General features: G+C 45.1%; 2 protein-coding genes across 4 annotated transcripts in view; one reads left to right on the top strand and one right to left on the bottom strand.

Annotated features, from left to right (window-relative positions):
- LOC131913177 (GON-4-like protein) overlaps positions 1-9600 on the bottom strand; it is a 50480-nt gene extending 40880 nt beyond the window's left edge. The window contains exons 1-2 of the mRNA XM_059265629.1: positions 9128-9600; positions 7490-8020 (exon numbers count right to left, since the gene is read on the bottom strand). Coding sequence (XP_059121612.1) covers positions 7490-7994 — 505 coding nt within the window. The 5' untranslated portion in view covers positions 7995-8020; positions 9128-9600. The remainder of the gene's footprint in view (positions 1-7489; positions 8021-9127) is intronic.
- The window catches only part of Syt11 (synaptotagmin 11), a 30673-nt gene continuing 20905 nt past the window's right edge, over positions 9191-18958 (top strand). Inside the window, exons 1-2 of one of the 3 annotated variants that reach the window (XM_059265622.1) lie at positions 9191-9764; positions 10935-11629. In XM_059265622.1, coding sequence (XP_059121605.1) covers positions 11596-11629 — 34 coding nt within the window. In that variant the 5' untranslated portion in view covers positions 9191-9764; positions 10935-11595. Of the gene's footprint in view, positions 9765-10803; positions 11630-18958 lie in introns of those variants that run through there. The other 2 variants (XM_059265623.1, XM_059265621.1) reach the window with 2 other exon arrangements.

The raw sequence follows: 18958 nt of genomic DNA, 5'->3' as shown, positions 1-18958 counted from the left end.
CAAATAACTGACTCAGAGGCTTTATATTACTTATAAATGCTCAGTTGGTAGCTCATCATTATTACTAACTAGCTCTTATACTTAAATTAATCCATAATTCTTTTTTTTTTTTTTTTTTTTTTTTTTTTTTGGTTTTTCGAGACAGGGTTTCTCTGTGTAGCTTTGCGCCTTTCCTGGAACTCACTTGGTAGCCCAGGCTGGCCTCGAACTCACAGAGATCCGCTTGGCTCTGCCTCCCGAGTGCTGGAATTAAAGGCGTGCGCCACCACCGCCCGGCCAATCCATAATTCTTATCTATGTTTAGCCACGTGGCTTGGTACCTTTTCTCAGTGCAGCATTCTCATCTTGCCTCCTCTTTGCCTGGCTGCTGACTCCTGACTCTGTCTTTCCTCTTCCCAGAATTATCCTAGTCTGGTCACCCTGCCTATACTTCCTGCCTGGCTACTGGCCAATCAGCATTTTATTAAACCATTTCCAAAGACAAATCTTTACAGTATACAAGAGCATTATCCCACAGCATTTTCCCCTTTTTGTCTAATTAAAAAAGAAGGTTTTTAACCTTAATATAGTAACACAAAAACAGTTATCAAGTAAGAATTACAGTAACAAGTCAGGTGGTGGTAGCACACACCTTTAATCTCAGCACTCTGGAGGCAGAGGCAGGAGGATATCTGTGAGTTCAAGGCCAGCCTGGTCTCAAAAAACCAAAAAGAAAAAGAAAAAAAAAAAAATTACAGCAACAATATCTAATCCATTTGCATTTGACAAAATTAGAGAAAATACTTCATTATCTATATTATCTTGGTGAGTCTAAAGTTTTGTCTCTAATTTACTTTCTATTATAACTATTTAGTCCTCAACTCCATCAAAGACTCCAGAACGGTGAAATGTTACCTAATGACAAGGACCTCAAGCTGCCTGGACAATCACCCAAAGTTCCTCTCTAACACTGGAGCATCCAGTTTCAGCCTACAGGCCTAGCATATTTGACAGACTTATCTGTGAAGCAGGATTTTTGAAGGACTGTCCCACCTTGTCTTGGCAAAGTTCTACAGTCACTTTGTTTTTGATCCTGCTTGTCCATTTTGGATAGTATACAGTCAGCAGTTGAGGCAAGGGTACTTTCTTTGCCCACATAGCTAGCTTTTGCCATAAAGAAAGCAAACTCCACATGGAGTTTCTTCTATGCCCATCATCCTCTTTGAAGTAATTGGTTCTGCCAGAAGCAGATGTGTATCACTGTTGAGAAAGTCTAAGTTCTTAAAACATTTTATATGCTATAATCTGTATGTCTTTGAAGTATTTGAAGATTGCCTTGCCGTCTGAAATATATACCTGTATTACCTTGAAAACATACCTAACATGATTGTAAGTTTGCTATTATAGATGACTATTAATCTATGTTTCTTAATTAAATATATTTTTAAATGAGCTATATAAACATAATACCCTAAAGAAGAATAGTAATATACATATAGCATAACCAAATTAACTTTAAATTTGTATCAGTAAACTAAAATCCATACTGATGTAAAATATATAAGATTAACAGTTTTTTTTTTTGGATTAAAGTAGATTTAATAATCTACCCTTTTCCCCCATCATTTCTATATCATATCCCTCCTTCTTTTAGAAGATTGACTATGACCAATAACAATTTGTAACCAAATGTCCTAAACAAAGACAAACATCCATAATCCATTTTTGGGAATGTGGGCATAGTTTTCTAGGCTACTTCCTGCTGATTGGGGGTGCTGTTAATCTTATGAGGACCCTCAGAAAATTTAGAATTATGGTCAAGTCCTGACTGGAGTAGTCTGTGAGGCTGGATCATCTCAGCCAGCAGCCTTAAAGCCTTTCTGGATGCATAACTCAGAGGAAACTGAAACACAGGTGCTCTGAAATGTTGGATCATCTGGGCCATCTGTTCCCATTGGAGACTTTTCAGGGGTCTTCCTCCATCAAATCTGAGATAGGGTTTCTCTGTGTAACAGTCCTAAATGTCCTGGAACTCACTTTGTAGCCCAAGCTAGCCCGAAACTCACAGAGAGTATCATATGCCTTGCCGCCCAAATGCTGGTATTAAAGGCGTGAGTCACCACAGCCTGGCTAAATCTGACTTTTCTTAAAAAAGAATGAATCCACAGCCTCTCATTTCCAGTGAAAATAAAAGCATAAACTCTTCTCCAAAGTAACATATCTTTTGACTTAAATTCTGAAGTCAAAGCATTTTCAAAATATATAGGCTGGATTAATTCAGCAACACTCATTTTTTTTCTTTTTGGTTTTTTGAGACAAGGTTTCTCTGTGTAACAGCACTGGCTGTTCTGAAACTCAGTCTGTAGACCAGGCTGGCCCTGAACTCACAGAGATCCTGCCTCTGCCTCTCAAGTGCTGGAATTAAAGGCGTTCAGACCAATGCCCAGCCCAGCAACATTTATAATCAAATGTCCCTTAGCAGCTATTGTTCTTTATTCAGCTGTCAAACAATTCAAAGACAACACAACATACAAAATCCAGACTCTCTGTGTATTTTCCATCTTTACGAGGCTTTTTTAAAAATATTACTTTACTCTCATTTTAAGGACTTTATTATTTGAAACTCTTTCTTATGACTGTCTATAACTTCTATTTACTCTCTCAAGCCTATGTGTATTTTTAAACACACTGTAACCAGCTTAGAGGGGTTTTTTTGTTGTTGTTGTTGTTTTTTAATCTGTCTTTACTGCATATATCTATCTTTTTCTGACCACATGAGCATTTAAGATGCTGAGCTGGCGTGGCTAAGACTAAAGCTGTGAAAGTCGTATTTAGCACTCCAACTCTTGAGAAGTTTTTGGGTCCATGCTGCTACTAAGTAGTGTGCCACCCACACCTCATAAATTCCCTTTAAGTGTTTGGTATCAGGGCTCTGCATGCCTTTAATCCCAGCACTCGTGAGATCTCTGTGAGTTCCAGGTCAGCCTGATCAACAGAGTGAGTTCCAGGAGAGCCAGGACTGTTACACAGCAAAACTCTGTCTCCAAAAAAAAAAAAAAAAAAAAAAAAAGCCATGAAGTTTTTGCCACTAAAGCTGAATTAAGAGAGAGTCATCTTCTAAAGGAGCCACGCCTCTGCTCCCTGCCAGCAAACAGAGCCTACCTGAGAATAGACGGTTACCAAGAATCTTCATTTGACTCCGTTTTTGTGTGTTTAGAATCCTTTTTTTAAGCTTCTCAGGTTTTATGTGGAAATTCTTGCCAAACGTTTGGATGTCACATGTAGCACGAATTCTAATTGGTCTTAATAATAAAAACCTGAAGTCAGATATAGAGGTAAATGCTAAAAGATCAGAGAGACAAAGGAGCAAGGCACAGCCACTTCTTACTTCACCAACTCCTCAGCCTGAAAGGGGCTGAGCTCCTATCTCCACCTTGCCATATCACTTCCTCTTTCATCCCAGCCATATCACTTTCTGTTCTTCCTTTCAAGTGCTGGGATAAAAGGCTTAAGATCCCAAGTGCTGGGATTAAAGTGTGTGTCACCACTGCCCGACCTCTAGTGACTCGCTCCACACTCTGATCGCCAGGCAAGCTTTATTTGTTAGAACACAAAGAAAATATCACAACACGCCTTCAAGCACACATGTCCAGGCTGACAGCAGAGCTTCCTCCTCGGGGACTTGTGCTGCCTGGAACTACTCCAAATTACCCAACAATTTTGATTTGGTTTTGTGAGGCAGGGGCTCCTGTTCAGGCTGGCATCAAAAAACACACACAGCCAAGGATGCACTAGAACTCCTAATCCCCTGTCTCTGCCTCCTAAACGCTGAGATTTACAAATGTACTCCACCACACCCAGTTTTCTGCCTTGTTGAGGCTTGAAACCAGAACTTCATGAATGCTAGACAAGTATTCTAGGAACTCAGCTACCTGCCAAGTCCTTAATTGTCCTTTCTTTTAATACAGTGTGTGTGTGTGTGTGTGTGTGTGTGTGTCTGTCTGTCTGTCTGTCTGTGTGTCTGTAAGCTCACGAACATGTGAATGTAACTAGAGATGGTGTAACTGCTCAACAGCTGTAGTTATAGGTTCTTGTCAGCAACTCAAAATAGGTGCTGGAATTGAACTTGGGTCCTTTGAAAGAGCAGTATGTGCTCTTAACCATTGAGTCATCTCTCTAGTCCCTAGTTACTCTTTTTAAATTGACTCATATAGACTAATTTCCCTCCCTCCCTGTCTCTTCCTTCTCTGTATCACAAAATCATCCACTGTACAAAGTTCCTTTTCTTTCAAACTTTCTTCCTTTCACTTGTCACACTGCTTTTTCAAACCCCTAAAGACCTCCAAATTCCTTTCTTTATAAGGTGGATGCTCAGCCCTGATGAGCACTGGCTGCTGAGCCTCACCTGCAGTTCAAACACTAACTTCCTCTCAAGATTTGTCTCAATTAACAGAGATTTCACCGTATAACTATTTGGCATATGTCAGAATAAAAAAAAAAACATAATTTAAAAGAGAAAAAACAAAAACAGTATACTCTATTATTTTGAATAGTTGCAATTATGAGTGACCACACACACACACACACCCCTCACCCCTCATTGAGGTTCAAATCCAGGACCATGAAAATGTACAGCAACAATCCCCTACTATTGACCTATATCCCATACATCTCAGCCCTTGGCTTCTGACAGTGCATTACTGTGTAATCTGGCTTCAAATTCACATATGGAATTAAATAATTTATGTACGTTTTGGAAAATGTTGAAAACTGAAAATAAATAAATTCATCCAATCAAGCCTGGTAGCATGTTGGCAGATTATGGCTGGCTGGTCCAGGTGGCAGCCTCCCATGGTCTAGCAGCTTATATCAGTATCTTGGCAACATGGAGCTGCCTCCCTCCAGCAGAACTTCCTGCATCTACCGGCACTTATCTGAAAAATGTCCCTGGGCCTGGAGGACTGACCTTATCCAAAAGCTGTCTCTAAATCAGATGGCTGATTCGTCTTTTGCTTGACCCCTGGCACAGATCCCTGCTAAGACTTGTGCTAGGAGCTCTGATATAGAAACATACAGCGGGGCAGTGGTGGCACACACCTTTAATCCCAGCACTTGGAAGGCAGAGCCAGGAGGACCTCTGTGAGTTCGAGGCCAGCCTGGGCTACCAAGTGAGTTCCAGGAAAGGCACAAAGCTACACAGAGAAACCCTGTCTCAAAAAAGAAAAAAAAAAGAAAAAAAAAAGAAACATACTGCCACATAAAAAGCCTTGTGATGCCGGGCGGTGGTGGCGCACTCCTTTAATCCCAGCACTCGGGAGGCAGAGCCAGGCAGATCTCTGTGAGTTCGAGGCCAGCCTGGGCTACCAAATGAGTTCCAGGAAAGGCATAAAGCTACACAGAGAAACCCTGTCTCGAAAACCAAAAAAAAAAGCCTTGTGATAGGAGCCTGCCACTTAATGCAAATTAGGGTTTGACCCAGGCTCTCTAATCCTATATATTCTTTATATTCTGGAATAAGCTTCAATGACTCACCGAAATCTGTCTTTGGGAAGGCTGTCTCCATTCACACTTACGGGCTGCCTACAAAGCTTCTGCTGCCCCTTCTACCTCTTTCCCCTCTCGCCCTGATGGCCAACAGGCTGAGAGGGAAAGAGGACCCCACAGTAATACAACATGTAATTATCATACTTTCAGCACTCAGAGGAAGAGGCAGGACACATTTGTTGAAGGACAGACAGGGCTGAGAAGTGAATTCCAAACCACGCTCACCTACAGTACAAGACCTCCTCTCTAAAAACACAAAGAAACTGTTTTTAAAGAGAGAGAAAAACCAATACGAGGCCTGGGACGTGACTCAGAGTGCACGCCCAGCATGTACAAGCCCCTAATATCAGTATCTGCCACTGCAAACAAACAAAGGAAGAGATGGCCCTAACTCTGCTTTCTATTAGAAGGGCTACTACCTACTGGAAATGTTCCGAGGCCTCAGCATGAAAATTAATGCTCTTTGCAACTGAACCTAACCTGCCACTTGGAGTCCCCCCTTTTCCTCATTCTTCTGAGATGTGATGTCACCATCTTCCTCTGCTTGACTATCTCTACGTGAACTTTTCCTAGCTCAGAGGTCCATGCCAGCCACTCTGTCAAATGCAACCTTCAGAGCCTTCAGTCCAAAGGGTCTACATCTCTCGAAAGCCTTTCTCAGTGTCCAAACAATCGTCTTCCACACGGCCAGCTTCAGGAATCCACAACTTAATAGAGTATGCATAGTTCATCTCTCCAGGAAGGCAGAATAAAGCTTCAGAGTGAAAAGGGAAGGGGGAGGACAGGGAGATGGCTCAGAAATTAAGAGAACTTGTGGCTCTTGCAGAGAAGCCAGGTTTGATTCTGAGAACCCACATGGTGGCTCACAGCCATTCGTAATGTCAGTTCCAAAGGTTCTGACAAGCTCCTCTGGCCTCCACAGTCACCAGGCATGCACACGGGGTGTGTGTGTGTGTGTGTGTGTGTGTGTGTGTGTGTGTGTGTGTGCGCATATATATACATATATGTATATAGATAGATAGATAGATAGATAGATAGATAGATAGATAGATAGATATCTCCAAGTGAAATACACATACACATCAATTTTTCTTTAATGGAGAGAGGGTCAATAGCAGAGAATACAGAGCTGGAGAGGAAAAGAAAATCTCAACCCAGTCAGGCAATGGTGGTGCACACCTTGAATCCCAGCACTCAGGAGGTACAGCCAGGCAGATCTCTGTGAGTTCGAGGCCAGCCTGGTCTACAGAGGGAGATCCAGGACAGGCATCAAAACGACACAGAGAAACCCTGTCTCAAAAAAATAAAACAAACAAAAGAAAAAGAGGGAGAGAGAGAAAAGAAAATCGCGATCCAATCCAAAGGTTCACTATTAGTGCTTAGTGAGCACAGCAGTCCCAGTTCCAAGTCCAACCACAGCAATCTCCCTTCCAGAAACACTTCTCTGCAAAGGCAACACAGAGAGCAAACACAAGCCAGCGGCAGCAGCCGAGGCCTTTATTCCAGCACTTGGGAGGAAGAGGCAGTCAGCTCTCTGTGAGTTTGGGGCCAGAGTGGGCTCAATAGTGAGATCTAGGACAGCCAGGACTTTGCAGAGAGACCCTGTCTCTAAACAAGGAAAGAAAAGAACCAAGTGGCCCAGGTTACCTCCCGGTCCCTTCTCCGAAGTGCCGGGGTCCAATATGAAGATGTACACTCACGAGATATCTTAGAGATGGGACCCAAGCCTGGACAGGCAACTCATGCATTTCTCAGGCACAGCCCTAAGATGGTCTGATGCAATATTTGAAGAAGGCTTGCATTCTGACACAGCCCCTCACCTGAGGTCAGTGTGGGGTTTTGCACTCACAGCACCAGCGTAGTACTCCAAAAGCAAAGTGTGGAGCATTCTGGAGTTTAGAGCTTCACACCAGAGATGCTCAACCTAGACGGGCATGGGAAAAGCAACCAAGACCTTTCCCCTTACCTCCTCCTGCCTTGACTTCTTCACCAGGCTCTCCTGAAGGAGGTTCCACTATGACAGGGTGATCCCCTCGGTCTTCTCTGGTCATCAGCCCAGGCTGGAAGGCAGTTTTCTTCGCTTTCTTTGAGCCCGTGGCCGGGAGTCTCCCTTTATCGATGTGTACAGAAAGGGAATGAGAAGACTCCAAAGATGGAAGGGCGATTTCCTGAGGGATGGCTACGTCAATAGCTTCCAAAACCGGTAAGTTTCCATGCTGGGTGAGCATCTTAGAACTTAGAGACGGATCCTCCATGCTGAGCTGGTTTTCTACATCATGCATGGACTGCAGCTCGGGGCACACTGCACTCTCATGACCTGGACCCCAGGACAGGGACTCTGACCCGAAGTCTTTAAGCTGGTCGGACTCCGGCTTCACAGCTGACTCTAGGTCCAAATCATCTCCTTCCTGGTCATCCCCCTGCTGCACAGACTCTGTCACTGTGGCTCTTCTCTTTTTACAGGGCAACATTTTACAAGTCCCACTTCTGTTCCATCCTAAAACAATACAAGGCAAGTCCTTATCACCTCAGTAGGAGTAACAGTAATAACAGTTGTTCAATTAGCATTTCACCATCCCCAAGAAGAACAATGAACGTAGTATTTCACACCAAAGGCCTAGGAATTTTAGGGGAGGATGAGAAACTGATTACAGTAGCTCAGCTCAGATTCCATACCAGATAGTATGTTACCTTAACTAAATGTTACCTTAATCTCTTAAGCTTCTGATACCTCAGCCTTGAAGTGATGGTGCAGGCCTCTATTTCCAGCCTAGGAAGAGAGGCAGGTGGATGTCAAAGTTCACTGACACCCTGGTCTACACAGTAAGTTCTAGGCCAGCCTGGAACTGGCCACATGCCCTCACATTCAAATACCCACAGACACACACGTAATCCAAAACTAAAAAGTAAATCTTACAGCATCACATATCACTTTTGCAATATCTTTGTCTTCATCCTCAAGAATATGAACTTGGAAAGGGCATCCTTAACTGGTGTCTCCAGTATCCCACACCAGGTGGGTACTATAGTCACACAGTGACCATTCTCTGAAGAGATGAATGAATGAAAGCGGGACTCAAAGTGCTCTTAAACAATGCTGTACTGCATTGCACCAAGCACTGAGCATTTACATAGGTGCTAGAGGGTGGCTTCCAACTTGCTGTCTAGTTCAGGAAGACCTCGAACTTGTGATCCTGCTGACTCCACTTACAGCCCGTTTTATGAGGTGGGAACCAAGAGCCCTGTGCATGTAAGGCAAGCACTCTACCATCTGAGTACATCCCCAGCCTCTAGATGAATCCTTCTATGCAGAAAACATTACTTTCATGAGAAGGTCCAAGGACAGAATAAGCATCACTGGCAACCTTCAAGTCTAAAAGATCATTCAACAGTACTAGAGGAAATAGGCAGGCTTAAAAAAACATTGCTATGACTCAGAGTTTGAGCTATAAAGCTAACCTTAAGCCTGCGCAATTCACGCTCTCTAGGGCATGAAGGGAGGCCCTCACCATAACAGCCCAGGTTCTTATCTCAAACCAGAGAGAATATTCGTTGTTCCTGTCACGGAGGGTGATAAATGAGTACGGAGGGGAGAGGGAATCACCTAGGCGATCCCTTTATTTCACAGGTGACTTCATGAGGTTCAGCAGCCAGGCGCTGTTCAGTCAGAACTGTGCGGAGATCGCTCCAAGAGCTTCGAACACCAGAAGCTTCAAGAGTCGGCTCCTTGGAGACCAAGAGGCAGACCGACAGAATGAATGAACGCCAATCCCTGAGCCGTGCCCCGCTCAGGCGGTGCGGGCCGTCCGGAAAACCACCTCAGAGGGCGACCTAGCTGCGCTCTCCTCCGCGCTCAACACTGGCCCAAGTGCGCACCCCCACTCGCACCCCTGCTACCCGATTCCCTTCACGCACCGCGCACCCAGCCTCGGAGCAGACGGCCCTCATCCTGGCCAGCCTCCGCCCCGGAGGCCCACGTCTAACGCGCCTCTGCCCGCCCCACCGCACACTACACAGTACCCTCAGACGCGGGCCTGATTCCGCGGAAACGCCGCTTCCCACCAGCGGAAGTAAGGCAACGGCACCGCCTGACGTGCGCGCCCCCGGAGCGCGGAAGTTGGACGTCAAGGAGCATGCGCACAACGATAGGCGCCATCTTGTTTTAGGGCCTCTGAAGCCACAGGGCTAATACGTCAGTTAAGGGAAAAAGTGATAGATAGATGGATGGTAAATAGATGATGGTAAGTCGTCAGGCTAGCAGGCACGCGGGCACCAGGTAGGCCGGCAGAGAGGTAGGTAGGTAGGTAATGAAAGACGTAACTTAGTAGAGGATTCCCAAGGCTAAATAAACCCAGTGTGGTGGTACACACCTATAATGTCAGCACTTGGACCTGGGACCTGGAGGCAGGAATATCAACAGTTCAAAGCTATTCTGAACCCAAACCTCGCTGTCTTGTCTATAAATAAATACATGAAAGGCGCTTCCCTGTCGGGGGTAGTGCTGAATGCCTTCAGTCCCAGCAACTCAGGAGGTAAAGACAGGCACATCTGTGAGTTCTGAGTTCACTGCCAGCCTGGTCTACAGGGCGAGTTCCAGCACAGCCAGGGCTGTTACACAGAGAAACCCTATCTCAAAAAAAGAAGAAAAGAAAGGGAGGTAACAGGGAAGAAAAGGAGGAAGGAAGAAAGAAAGAATGAATGCAAGCTCCTAGCTTTCTCTATCTTTAGTAATCTATCCAACTCACAACTTGGGTGTTGGGAGTCCATGGTTTAAGTTGACAACTAATCACCCTCCCCACAAAATACCTGGAACATAGGAAGAAAAGAATTCCTAAAATTCAGAACGGTACTCTAGATTATAAAAACCAAAGGCAGACTTGATCCCAAGGTATGGCAGTTAGTCATATCTGCATGATATTCTTCATTGTGCAAAATGTTCTCACATTATCTTAGGGGATTTGGTCTCCACGAAAAATCCTGTGGACCAATGGATATTTTTATCACTTTTTCCAGTTCGCAGATTCTGGCCCTGATGAGTAGTTGAGCTCACAAAAGTACCCCGTTGTCAACAGAAGTGAGGTATCTAGTATTCCAATCCCAGCTTCTTATGCATTGACCCAGTGCACAATAAATTGCCTCATGTTTTGGGGATTTTTGTGGCTTTTTTTTTTTTAATCCCCAGTGTTGTGATTAAATGTGAGCACCACCACCGCCCAGAGGATTTTAGGTCCTTTGTTATAGTTTTGATTTTTTTTTTTTTTTTTTTTTTTTTTTTTTTTTTTTTGACGCAGGGTCTTGCTGTACCCCTCGGACTGGTCTTTAACTCATGATCGTCCTGCTTCTGTCCATTTTATCTTTAATCAGTTTCTCAAGTTTAAGAGAAGCCTCTGTAATTGTCTTTACTGTTTCAGGAATGCACTAAACCAGTAGCAATCAATAAAAAATTTTGTTTTTCACAACTTCTGGAACCCAGAAGGTTCGGCTTCCCTCTGCATAAACCCAGACAACTAGAATCACAGCTTCCGTAGACGCTAAAGCGATTCTCTTCCTGCCCTTCTGTATTTGGAGGCTTAGCCAAGCCTGTCCTTGACTCTCCTGCCTCACCCACTCGAGTGCTACAGTCACAGGAATGAATATGCGACTGAACTAGCATAACACCTACACTTCTTACTGGCTTTGAAATTCTAGCCCCAACGCCCACAGCCTGTGAATGGGCGGAGCCTCGTCCTGGGGAAAACTCGGCAGTGGGAGGGGCCTCCTCTCGAAGAGCTTCCGGAACCTTTCGGGCAGAGGCGGAGTCTTCTGCCGAGGGCCCTTCGGAAAGAGGCGGAGCCTACCTCGCATCAGGACCAGTCGGACTGCACCTGCATCCTTAGCTCAGAGCATCCCTGGAGCATCTAAGAGGAAAGCGCAGCTAGCAACCAGGGATCGGACTGTCGCAGGGGCAGTCTGCCAGGCACCTTCCCCTCCCCTGATCTGGAGGTCTACGGCCGCGGCCTCGGTACTCACCGAGATTCCCAAAGTTGTCTGACCTCTGCAAAAGTGTTGCTATCAGCAGCCTCTGATTACAACATGGCTGAGATCACAAATATACGCCCCAGCTTTGGTAAGTAGAGTCTGACAAACTGATTTTGAAGCCGTGAGGCCGGCGCAAAGCCAGATAGCTGAGGGATGGGCGGGCAGTGAAGTCCAGATGGGATCCTTTAATTGCCAGCCCTGCTAGACTCGGGCCTGAGGTGGTGAGTGAGTAGCAGGCAGTGGACAGCGCCTGGATTTCAGCTGTGGGCTGCAGGGGCTGGCAAGGCCGGAGTGCCACTGAGGGTAGGCAAGCCCAGGATGCTAAATCCTTGACCGTAAACCGTCCGTGGTGCACTGTCAGCACGGCTGGAGGTGAGAAACGGCAGGCACGCGGAGGATGGGAACCCCTCCTTCTGGAGGAAGAGAGGTGGGGTAGGCCGAGCCCTCCCCCTTGGGGCACGCAGGGCGGTGCCCCTTCCTCCCCCTCCTACTTCTGAGGGCTGCAGGAGAGGGAAGTGGCAAGGGGGATGGGGCATCAAGATGGCAGCGTGGAGACTGTGCTGTGTGGCTGGCAGCCAAGGGAGGCGGAGGCCTCCAGGGAAAGAAGGGTGCGGGGTGGGCAGCAGAAAGGAAGCCACTCCTTAAGCCGGTCAGAGGGTTGCCAGGGCTGGGGTAAAGGGCTAGCCCTGCAGGCTTCGTTCTGCACCGTAATGGTCAGGTCCTTCCCGGTGTTACCAAATGGCGCTTGGCGCCGCCGGGTGGAGAGATGACGTGATGTCTATTTCTGAGCCTCCTGGCAGTGCCTAGGCGCTCCTTCCGGGGCCTTTGTTCCCTGTTTCCCTGGTCTGGCTTTTCAAAAAGGGGGACTCACCCGTGCTGGTGCTGGCGGGGGCGGCATTCCTGGCTGGGGGGAGGGGCGAGAGAGGCCCAGCCTGGGGGAGGCCGCTTTGTGTACCACAGAAAGCATTACGTCATCTCGGAGCGGCTGGTCCACGACCTAGCCCTCTGGGCTCCAAGAGCAGTCTCACACTCCCTAGGGCAGAAAGTGCAGTGCAAAAGAGGGAGGAAAGAAGACAGGAGAGCCTTGGCCAACTCGTTTCCTCCTGGGGAGCTCTTCCATAACGATTGAGGAGAGCGAACTTCTCATGGTGTGCTTCCTGACCACATAAATAAGTAAAATTGCCCTGTGATTGGGGTCATGAAGTGAGAGTTGCTGCTAGCCTGGAATTTTCATATTCCTTAAGAGAGCATATCCCTCAGACAATTCAGGTGTGAGCATTAGGTTCTAGAATGTAGGGTGGAGACACAAGCCAGCTTTTTTTAAAAAAAAAAAAATGGCTTTTCTCACTCCCAAGTAAGAGGTATAAAGAATAGAACAGAACCCAATGTTTTGTATTCTCTCAACATACTAGGATATCAGGTCCCAGAGAGAGCCAGACAATGGATCTTCACCCCTCAGTGCTTGCTCCCAATTGACCCCAAGGCTGGCTCTCATTGTATTTCTTCTGCTTTGTCCTCTGATCTGTCCTCAGAGTCCTGAGTTCCCCAAACTGAACCCTGTTTTGTGATCACATGAGAATCCAGGACTTTCTTTGCAATCTTTTTCTTCTCACACCCATTTCCAGCAGTCCTTTCTCTAATGCAATTCCAGACCCCTTGAAAATAGAGAAAACAGAGCCCAGCATTATGCTTTCCTTTAGAGGAGACAGTAGTGGAAGTTGGGGCGAGGTGTAATCCACCTTTTATATACTGTATTTTCTTTAGTCTTAGCATCTCTTCCAGTGTAGGTGTTATTCTGTGCACTCACCAGAGCAGGAGAATGAAGCTTAGAATAAAATAAAGTCCAAATGAACTAGTCCTGGTATCACTACGGTGTGAACCAATGTCTGGCTGCTGCAATAGTTCATTCTGAATCTGCTGTATGACATTGGCCTTAGTGACAGCAAAAGGCTGTTTTGGAAAAGAAGTATCAGTAATCAGGTCTAAGACTGGAGGAGCAGCCCAGAGGAAGAATGCACACCTGACCAGTGAGAAGGTTTTTGGCTTGACCACCAGCACAGAAAAGCAAACACTAGCTTGGTGATGCATGCATGCCCAGCCTAGGAGGCCCAGTTCAAAGCCAGCTTAGCTCCACTTCCTGCATTCAAGGCCAGTTTAGCACTACTTCCTGAGTTCAAAGCCAGACTGGGCAATGAGACTGGTCTCTCGAAACAAAGTAGCCAGGAATGGTGGCTCGACATTTTTTTCCCCAGCGCTTGGGAGGCTGGAATAGAATTGTCCTGAATTCAGAGTAAGTCTGGGATATATAGTGAGTTCCAGGCAGCCTGGGCTAGAGAGTGAAACCTTGTTAAAAGAATAAAACAAAATTAAACAGCGATCCAGACATGGTAGCTCACACAGTAATCCTAGCACTGGGAAAGTGGAGTTTACAGGATCCAGAATTGAAAGGCCACAGCCAGCAAAATGGATCAGTATGCAAAACGTTTTGGCTCAGACCTGACTGCCTGAGTTCTATCTTTAGAATGCACATAAAGGTGGGAGGAGAGAAAGGACTCCACAATGTTGTCCTGTCCTCCACACATACAGTATTGGCATGTCACACACACATACATACACACACACATGGTGTGCATATAAAGTAATATTTTTATTTTAAAAACAAAGATTTCAAGGCCTCAAACTGCACAGCCAGTTTGAGGTCAACCTGGTCTACATGACACTCTGTCTCAAAAAAAAAAAAAAAAAAAATCAAACAACAAAACAAAAATGCTCAGGGGGCTAAAGAGTTAGCTCAGCAGTTAATAGTACTTTTTGCTCTTTTAGAGGACTCAAGTTCAATTCCCAACACCCACATAAAGGTTACAACCATTATAAATCCAGTCCCAAGAAATTCAATGCCCCCTCTTAGTTTCACAGGCAACAGACCCACACATTGTGCACAGGCATGTATGCAGGCTAAACACTCATATACATAAATTAAATAAATACTAAATTAAATTAAAAACATTCTTAAAGAAATAAAATCATCTAAAATTGTTTTAATTCTGATCTGGGCAGAGGCTGATTTATGACTACATCATATGTGTCTCAGATCCCTAGACCCATGCCTCACTTCTGCCTCCTCCAAAGAGAACTGCCAGTCTGACCTTTTCAGTTCTCACAAAGTACTTGAAACACTGGCACTTGACAGAGGACATACCAGACCAACACTGAGTTATCTGTGACTTTGAAATACAGAAAGTACCAATCTGCATCACTATAATTTATAACAACTATATTCTTTGAATCGCTCATTCACTCTGTGGATTGGGGGTGGATGGGACTACCTCAGGTGTCAGTTCTTACATTTCACCTTCTTTGAGAGAGGGTCTTGTTATACTGGCAGTTTTTGTTTGTTTGTTTGTTTTGTTTTTGAGATAAGTCCTCACCATGTTGCTCCAGCTGTCCTTGAATGGGCTCAGTAGAGCAGGCTGGCCTCAACCTCACAGAGAGCTGTCTGCCTCTGCCTCCTGGGTGTTGAGATTAAAGGTGTGCACCATCATACCTGACTGTTCTTTCTTTCTTTCTTTCTTTCTTTCTGTTTTTGTTTTGTTTTGTTTTTGAGACAGTTTCTCTCTATGTAATTATGCCTGACCTAGAACACACTCTGTAGACCAGGCTAGCTTCAAACTCACAGAGATCCTCCTGCCTCTGCCTCCTGAGCACTGGGTTGACCACCACACCCAGCACTCCTTTGTTATTTTTCTACTGCATATGGCAAGCTAGCTGCCCCGTGAGCATCTGGAGATAGCCATCTTCCCATAGGACTGCTAGAAGACAGACAGATAGCACCAGCAAAGTCCAGCCATGCCGGCAAGCATTCTATCAGCCAAGTCACATCGCTGGCCCTACAGCTTCTTCAGTCCTTAGTTCCAACTTCCTTTTCCCACGAAGCTTCCCATTAGAGCAAGGAAGAGGGCCTTGAATTTCAACATCTGCTATTTCGGTTCACTGTCTTAGGTGTTGGGGACAGAAAGAAAGATATTGAAATTAAAGTGAATGTCGGGCAGAGGTGAGACATGAGGAGCGAGCAGCTGAATAAGCCACAAACAGGTTACCTGCCTTGCTTCCCTTCTCAGTCCTCCCGAATGATAGCACTACCTGTCTTTTCTCTTTTCCACCTACCTTCGTTTCTTAATAAAACTGATCATTGTAAGGAGCAGTAGGTTTCTTCAGTGACATCATGGTGTAGAGTCAAAGACCTGTTCAGATGTTTCCAAGCCTTGGCTTTTAGACTTCCTTTTCAAATTACTCTAAAAATACCTGTCTTGGGCCAGCAAGATAGCTCAGCAGGTGAAAAGTCCTTGCTGCCGAGCCTGATGACCTGAGTTCCATCTAAGACCCACGTCTGGTGGAAAGACAGGACAGACTCCTGAAAGTTATCCTCTGCCCTCCATGTACATGCTGTCTCACACACTGTACACACATGCCTATCTATGCAAGATGTGGTGGCCCACACCTATAATCCCGCACTTGGGGGCCTAGGACAGGAAGCTCGCCTTCATGTTTATCTTGATACTTCCCCGCTGTCCTCATCTCACGGACAATCAGTGTTCACCTTCACTAAACAGTAGCACATGATCTGCAAGAAATTGCCTGACTGGCAAGTGTAGAACCATGTCTTCATATTGGAGCCGTTCTGATTGACAACAGAGTCAGCCGTTTACACACATATTTACTTAGCTTTTATTAAATGTCTGAAACTCAGTTTAGAGAATGACAGTATGGGGCTCTTGCCTCCATTCTTCGAAGCTTCTCCTTAAGAGCACTTACCTTACTGAGTGATCCAAGGCTAAAAGCTAGTGTGGATGCAGTGCGGACGTGGACAGAGTCATCGTGGTTTAATGTGTTTAACGATGGCCTTTCTCCTTACCTATATGATTTTAAAGTGAAAACTCTTCATTTCTTCTTGGCTCCCAACTTTCACTGAGCCATGAAATGTTGAGTTAGAAAGAATTTCAGAGACCAGGCAAAATGACGTATTGGAGAGGCAGAGGCAGGCAGATCCTTCTGAATTCAAGGCCAGCCTGGTCCACACAGCAACTTCTAGGCCAGTTGGAGCAACAAGGTGAGACCCAGTTTAAAAAAGAAAGAAAGAAAGAGACAGAGACAGGGAGAGAGAAAGAAAGAAAGAAAGAAAGAAAGAAAGAAAGAAAGAAAGAAAGAAAGAAAGAAAGACAAGCATAGAAAGAAAGGGAATGAAGAGATGGCTCTTCAGTTAGGAGCACTGGCTGCTCAATTCCCAGCATGCACACGGCAGTTCACAAGGGATCTCACACACTCACATGCATCAAAATACCAAGGCACATAAAATAAAAATAAATCTTCAAAAAGAAAAAGAGGGCTGGAGAGATGGCTAAGTGGTTAAGAGCACTAGCTGCTATCCCAGAGGACCCAGGATCAATTCCCAGCATCCACATGGCAGCTCACAACTGTGTGTAACTCCATTTCCAGGGGATCTCACACCTTCACACAGAAATACATGAAGGAAAAACACCAGTGCACATAAAATAAAATAAAATCATTAAAAAAGAAAAATAAAAAAAAGAAAAAGAAAAGAAAAAAGTTCAAGGACATGTGGTCCAATTTCTATTGGGAAATTCCTTTTTATTTATTTGTTTATTTATTTACTTAGGACTTTGTTGGAGTTAGTAATAGGATCTGACTATGGAACTCAGGCTGGCTTTTTACATTTCTTTTTTTATTTTTAGCTGGGTGGGGTGTCCCACACCTCTAATCCCACCATTTGGTGGCAGAGGTAAGGGAATCTCTTTGATTTCAAGGCCAGTCTGGTCTTCATAGTGAGTTACAGGACAGCCAGGGCTATATAATGTTACCCTGCCAAAGTGGGGGGGGGCAGCTTTGGATTTTATTGATTTTTATTTCATGTATATGAATATTTTTCCTCCAAGTATGTCTATGGAGCCGGTACATGCTCATAGAGACCAGGGAAGGGCACCAGATCCCCTACAACTGGTCACAGAGGTTGTTAGTTTTCGTGAGTGCTGTGCTGGGAATGGAAACTGAGTCCTCTGGAAGAACACCCAGTTCTCCTGACTGCTGAGCCAACTCTCCAGCCCCCAGGCTAGCTTTGAACTTATAGTGATCCTCTTGCTTCAAGCTTACAGTTAAAGTGAGAGATTACAGTTGTGTGCCACTGCTCCTGGCTTGACTCTTCACTGAGTCCCAAACTGTCCTCCTGCAGTCCGTGCACCTTGGTGCTGCTCTGTTCTGCAAAGGAATAGCAAATCAAACCCTCTTCCACGAAAATGCCTAGAGGAGCTGGGTGGTGGTGGCGCACGCCTTTAATCCCAGCACTCGGGAGACAGAGCCAGGCGGATCTCTGTGAGTTCGAGGCCAGCCTTCTCTACAGAGTGAGATCCAGGACAGGCACCGAAACTACACAGAGAAACCCTGTCTCGAAAAACCAAAAAACATAAAAAAGAAAAAAAGAAAATGTCTAAAGTAATTATGATTAAGTTCAAGAGAGTTATTACCTCTACACACCCTCACTCCAGTTTCCTTTTCATTTGTATGGTTTCCAGGCTCTGCTTTTCTATTGTTATCAGTGTATTTTAAATTTTTCCAGCTTATTTCTTTATGCATGTGTGCATGGGCTTAAGTATGCTTTTAGAAAGTACATGTGGAAGTCAGAAGACTTCCCATCACATAGGTTCAACAGTCTTGCCAGAATGCATCTTCACCCCGCTTTTGTATTTTTTACAAGTATCCCAATTATGCATCATGTAGAGTCTGGATTCTGGTGGAGGCAGGTCAGAAGTTAAGTCCTGTCAATGGCATTTGCCAATATGTAGTCCTGGGAAGATTTCTCAATTCCCAGAAGCCATGAATATAAACCAGGGCCATCCCTGGTCTTATTCAATTATTCAGTGAGTTCTTGGTTCATACTAAAGTGTCTGTATCATAATGCCTTACAGGGGTCTAATAAATACACATTGACACATGTAACTCGGGACAAAAACATGTATTGTTGTCAGTCTGTGCTGTATGTTCTCTGTGATGACCAGTGCAGATCTAGTTACACCACCTCCTTCCTGTGAGAGGCAGACTGTGTTTACAGTGTGAACCAGCATTAACCTAATGTTGGCCGAGTCGTGGTCACCTAGCTTACCAAGTCATTTTTACCAGAACTTACCAAGTAAAGGTATTGCCTATAGGTAGACTTTTAAGTCTCTGGAAGGTTTTGTATTTATCTGTGGCATATTGCCTTTGTACCCTCTTTTTCTAGATTGTAGAAGGTTATTGACATGAACAAAGTGGACCAGGTCTCCGTTCTTGTTTAGATAAAGGGTTTATTTTTGCCTAATTTGCTGACTGCTCTGACTGGCCACATGGCACTGAAATCCACTGATGATCA

This window comes from Peromyscus eremicus, chromosome 6, assembly GCF_949786415.1.
Source record: "Peromyscus eremicus chromosome 6, PerEre_H2_v1, whole genome shotgun sequence".
Classification (NCBI taxonomy): domain Eukaryota; kingdom Metazoa; phylum Chordata; class Mammalia; order Rodentia; family Cricetidae; genus Peromyscus; species Peromyscus eremicus.
The sequence above is the reverse complement of the archived record's forward strand: the minus strand, read 5'-3'. Positions and strand labels throughout refer to the sequence as shown.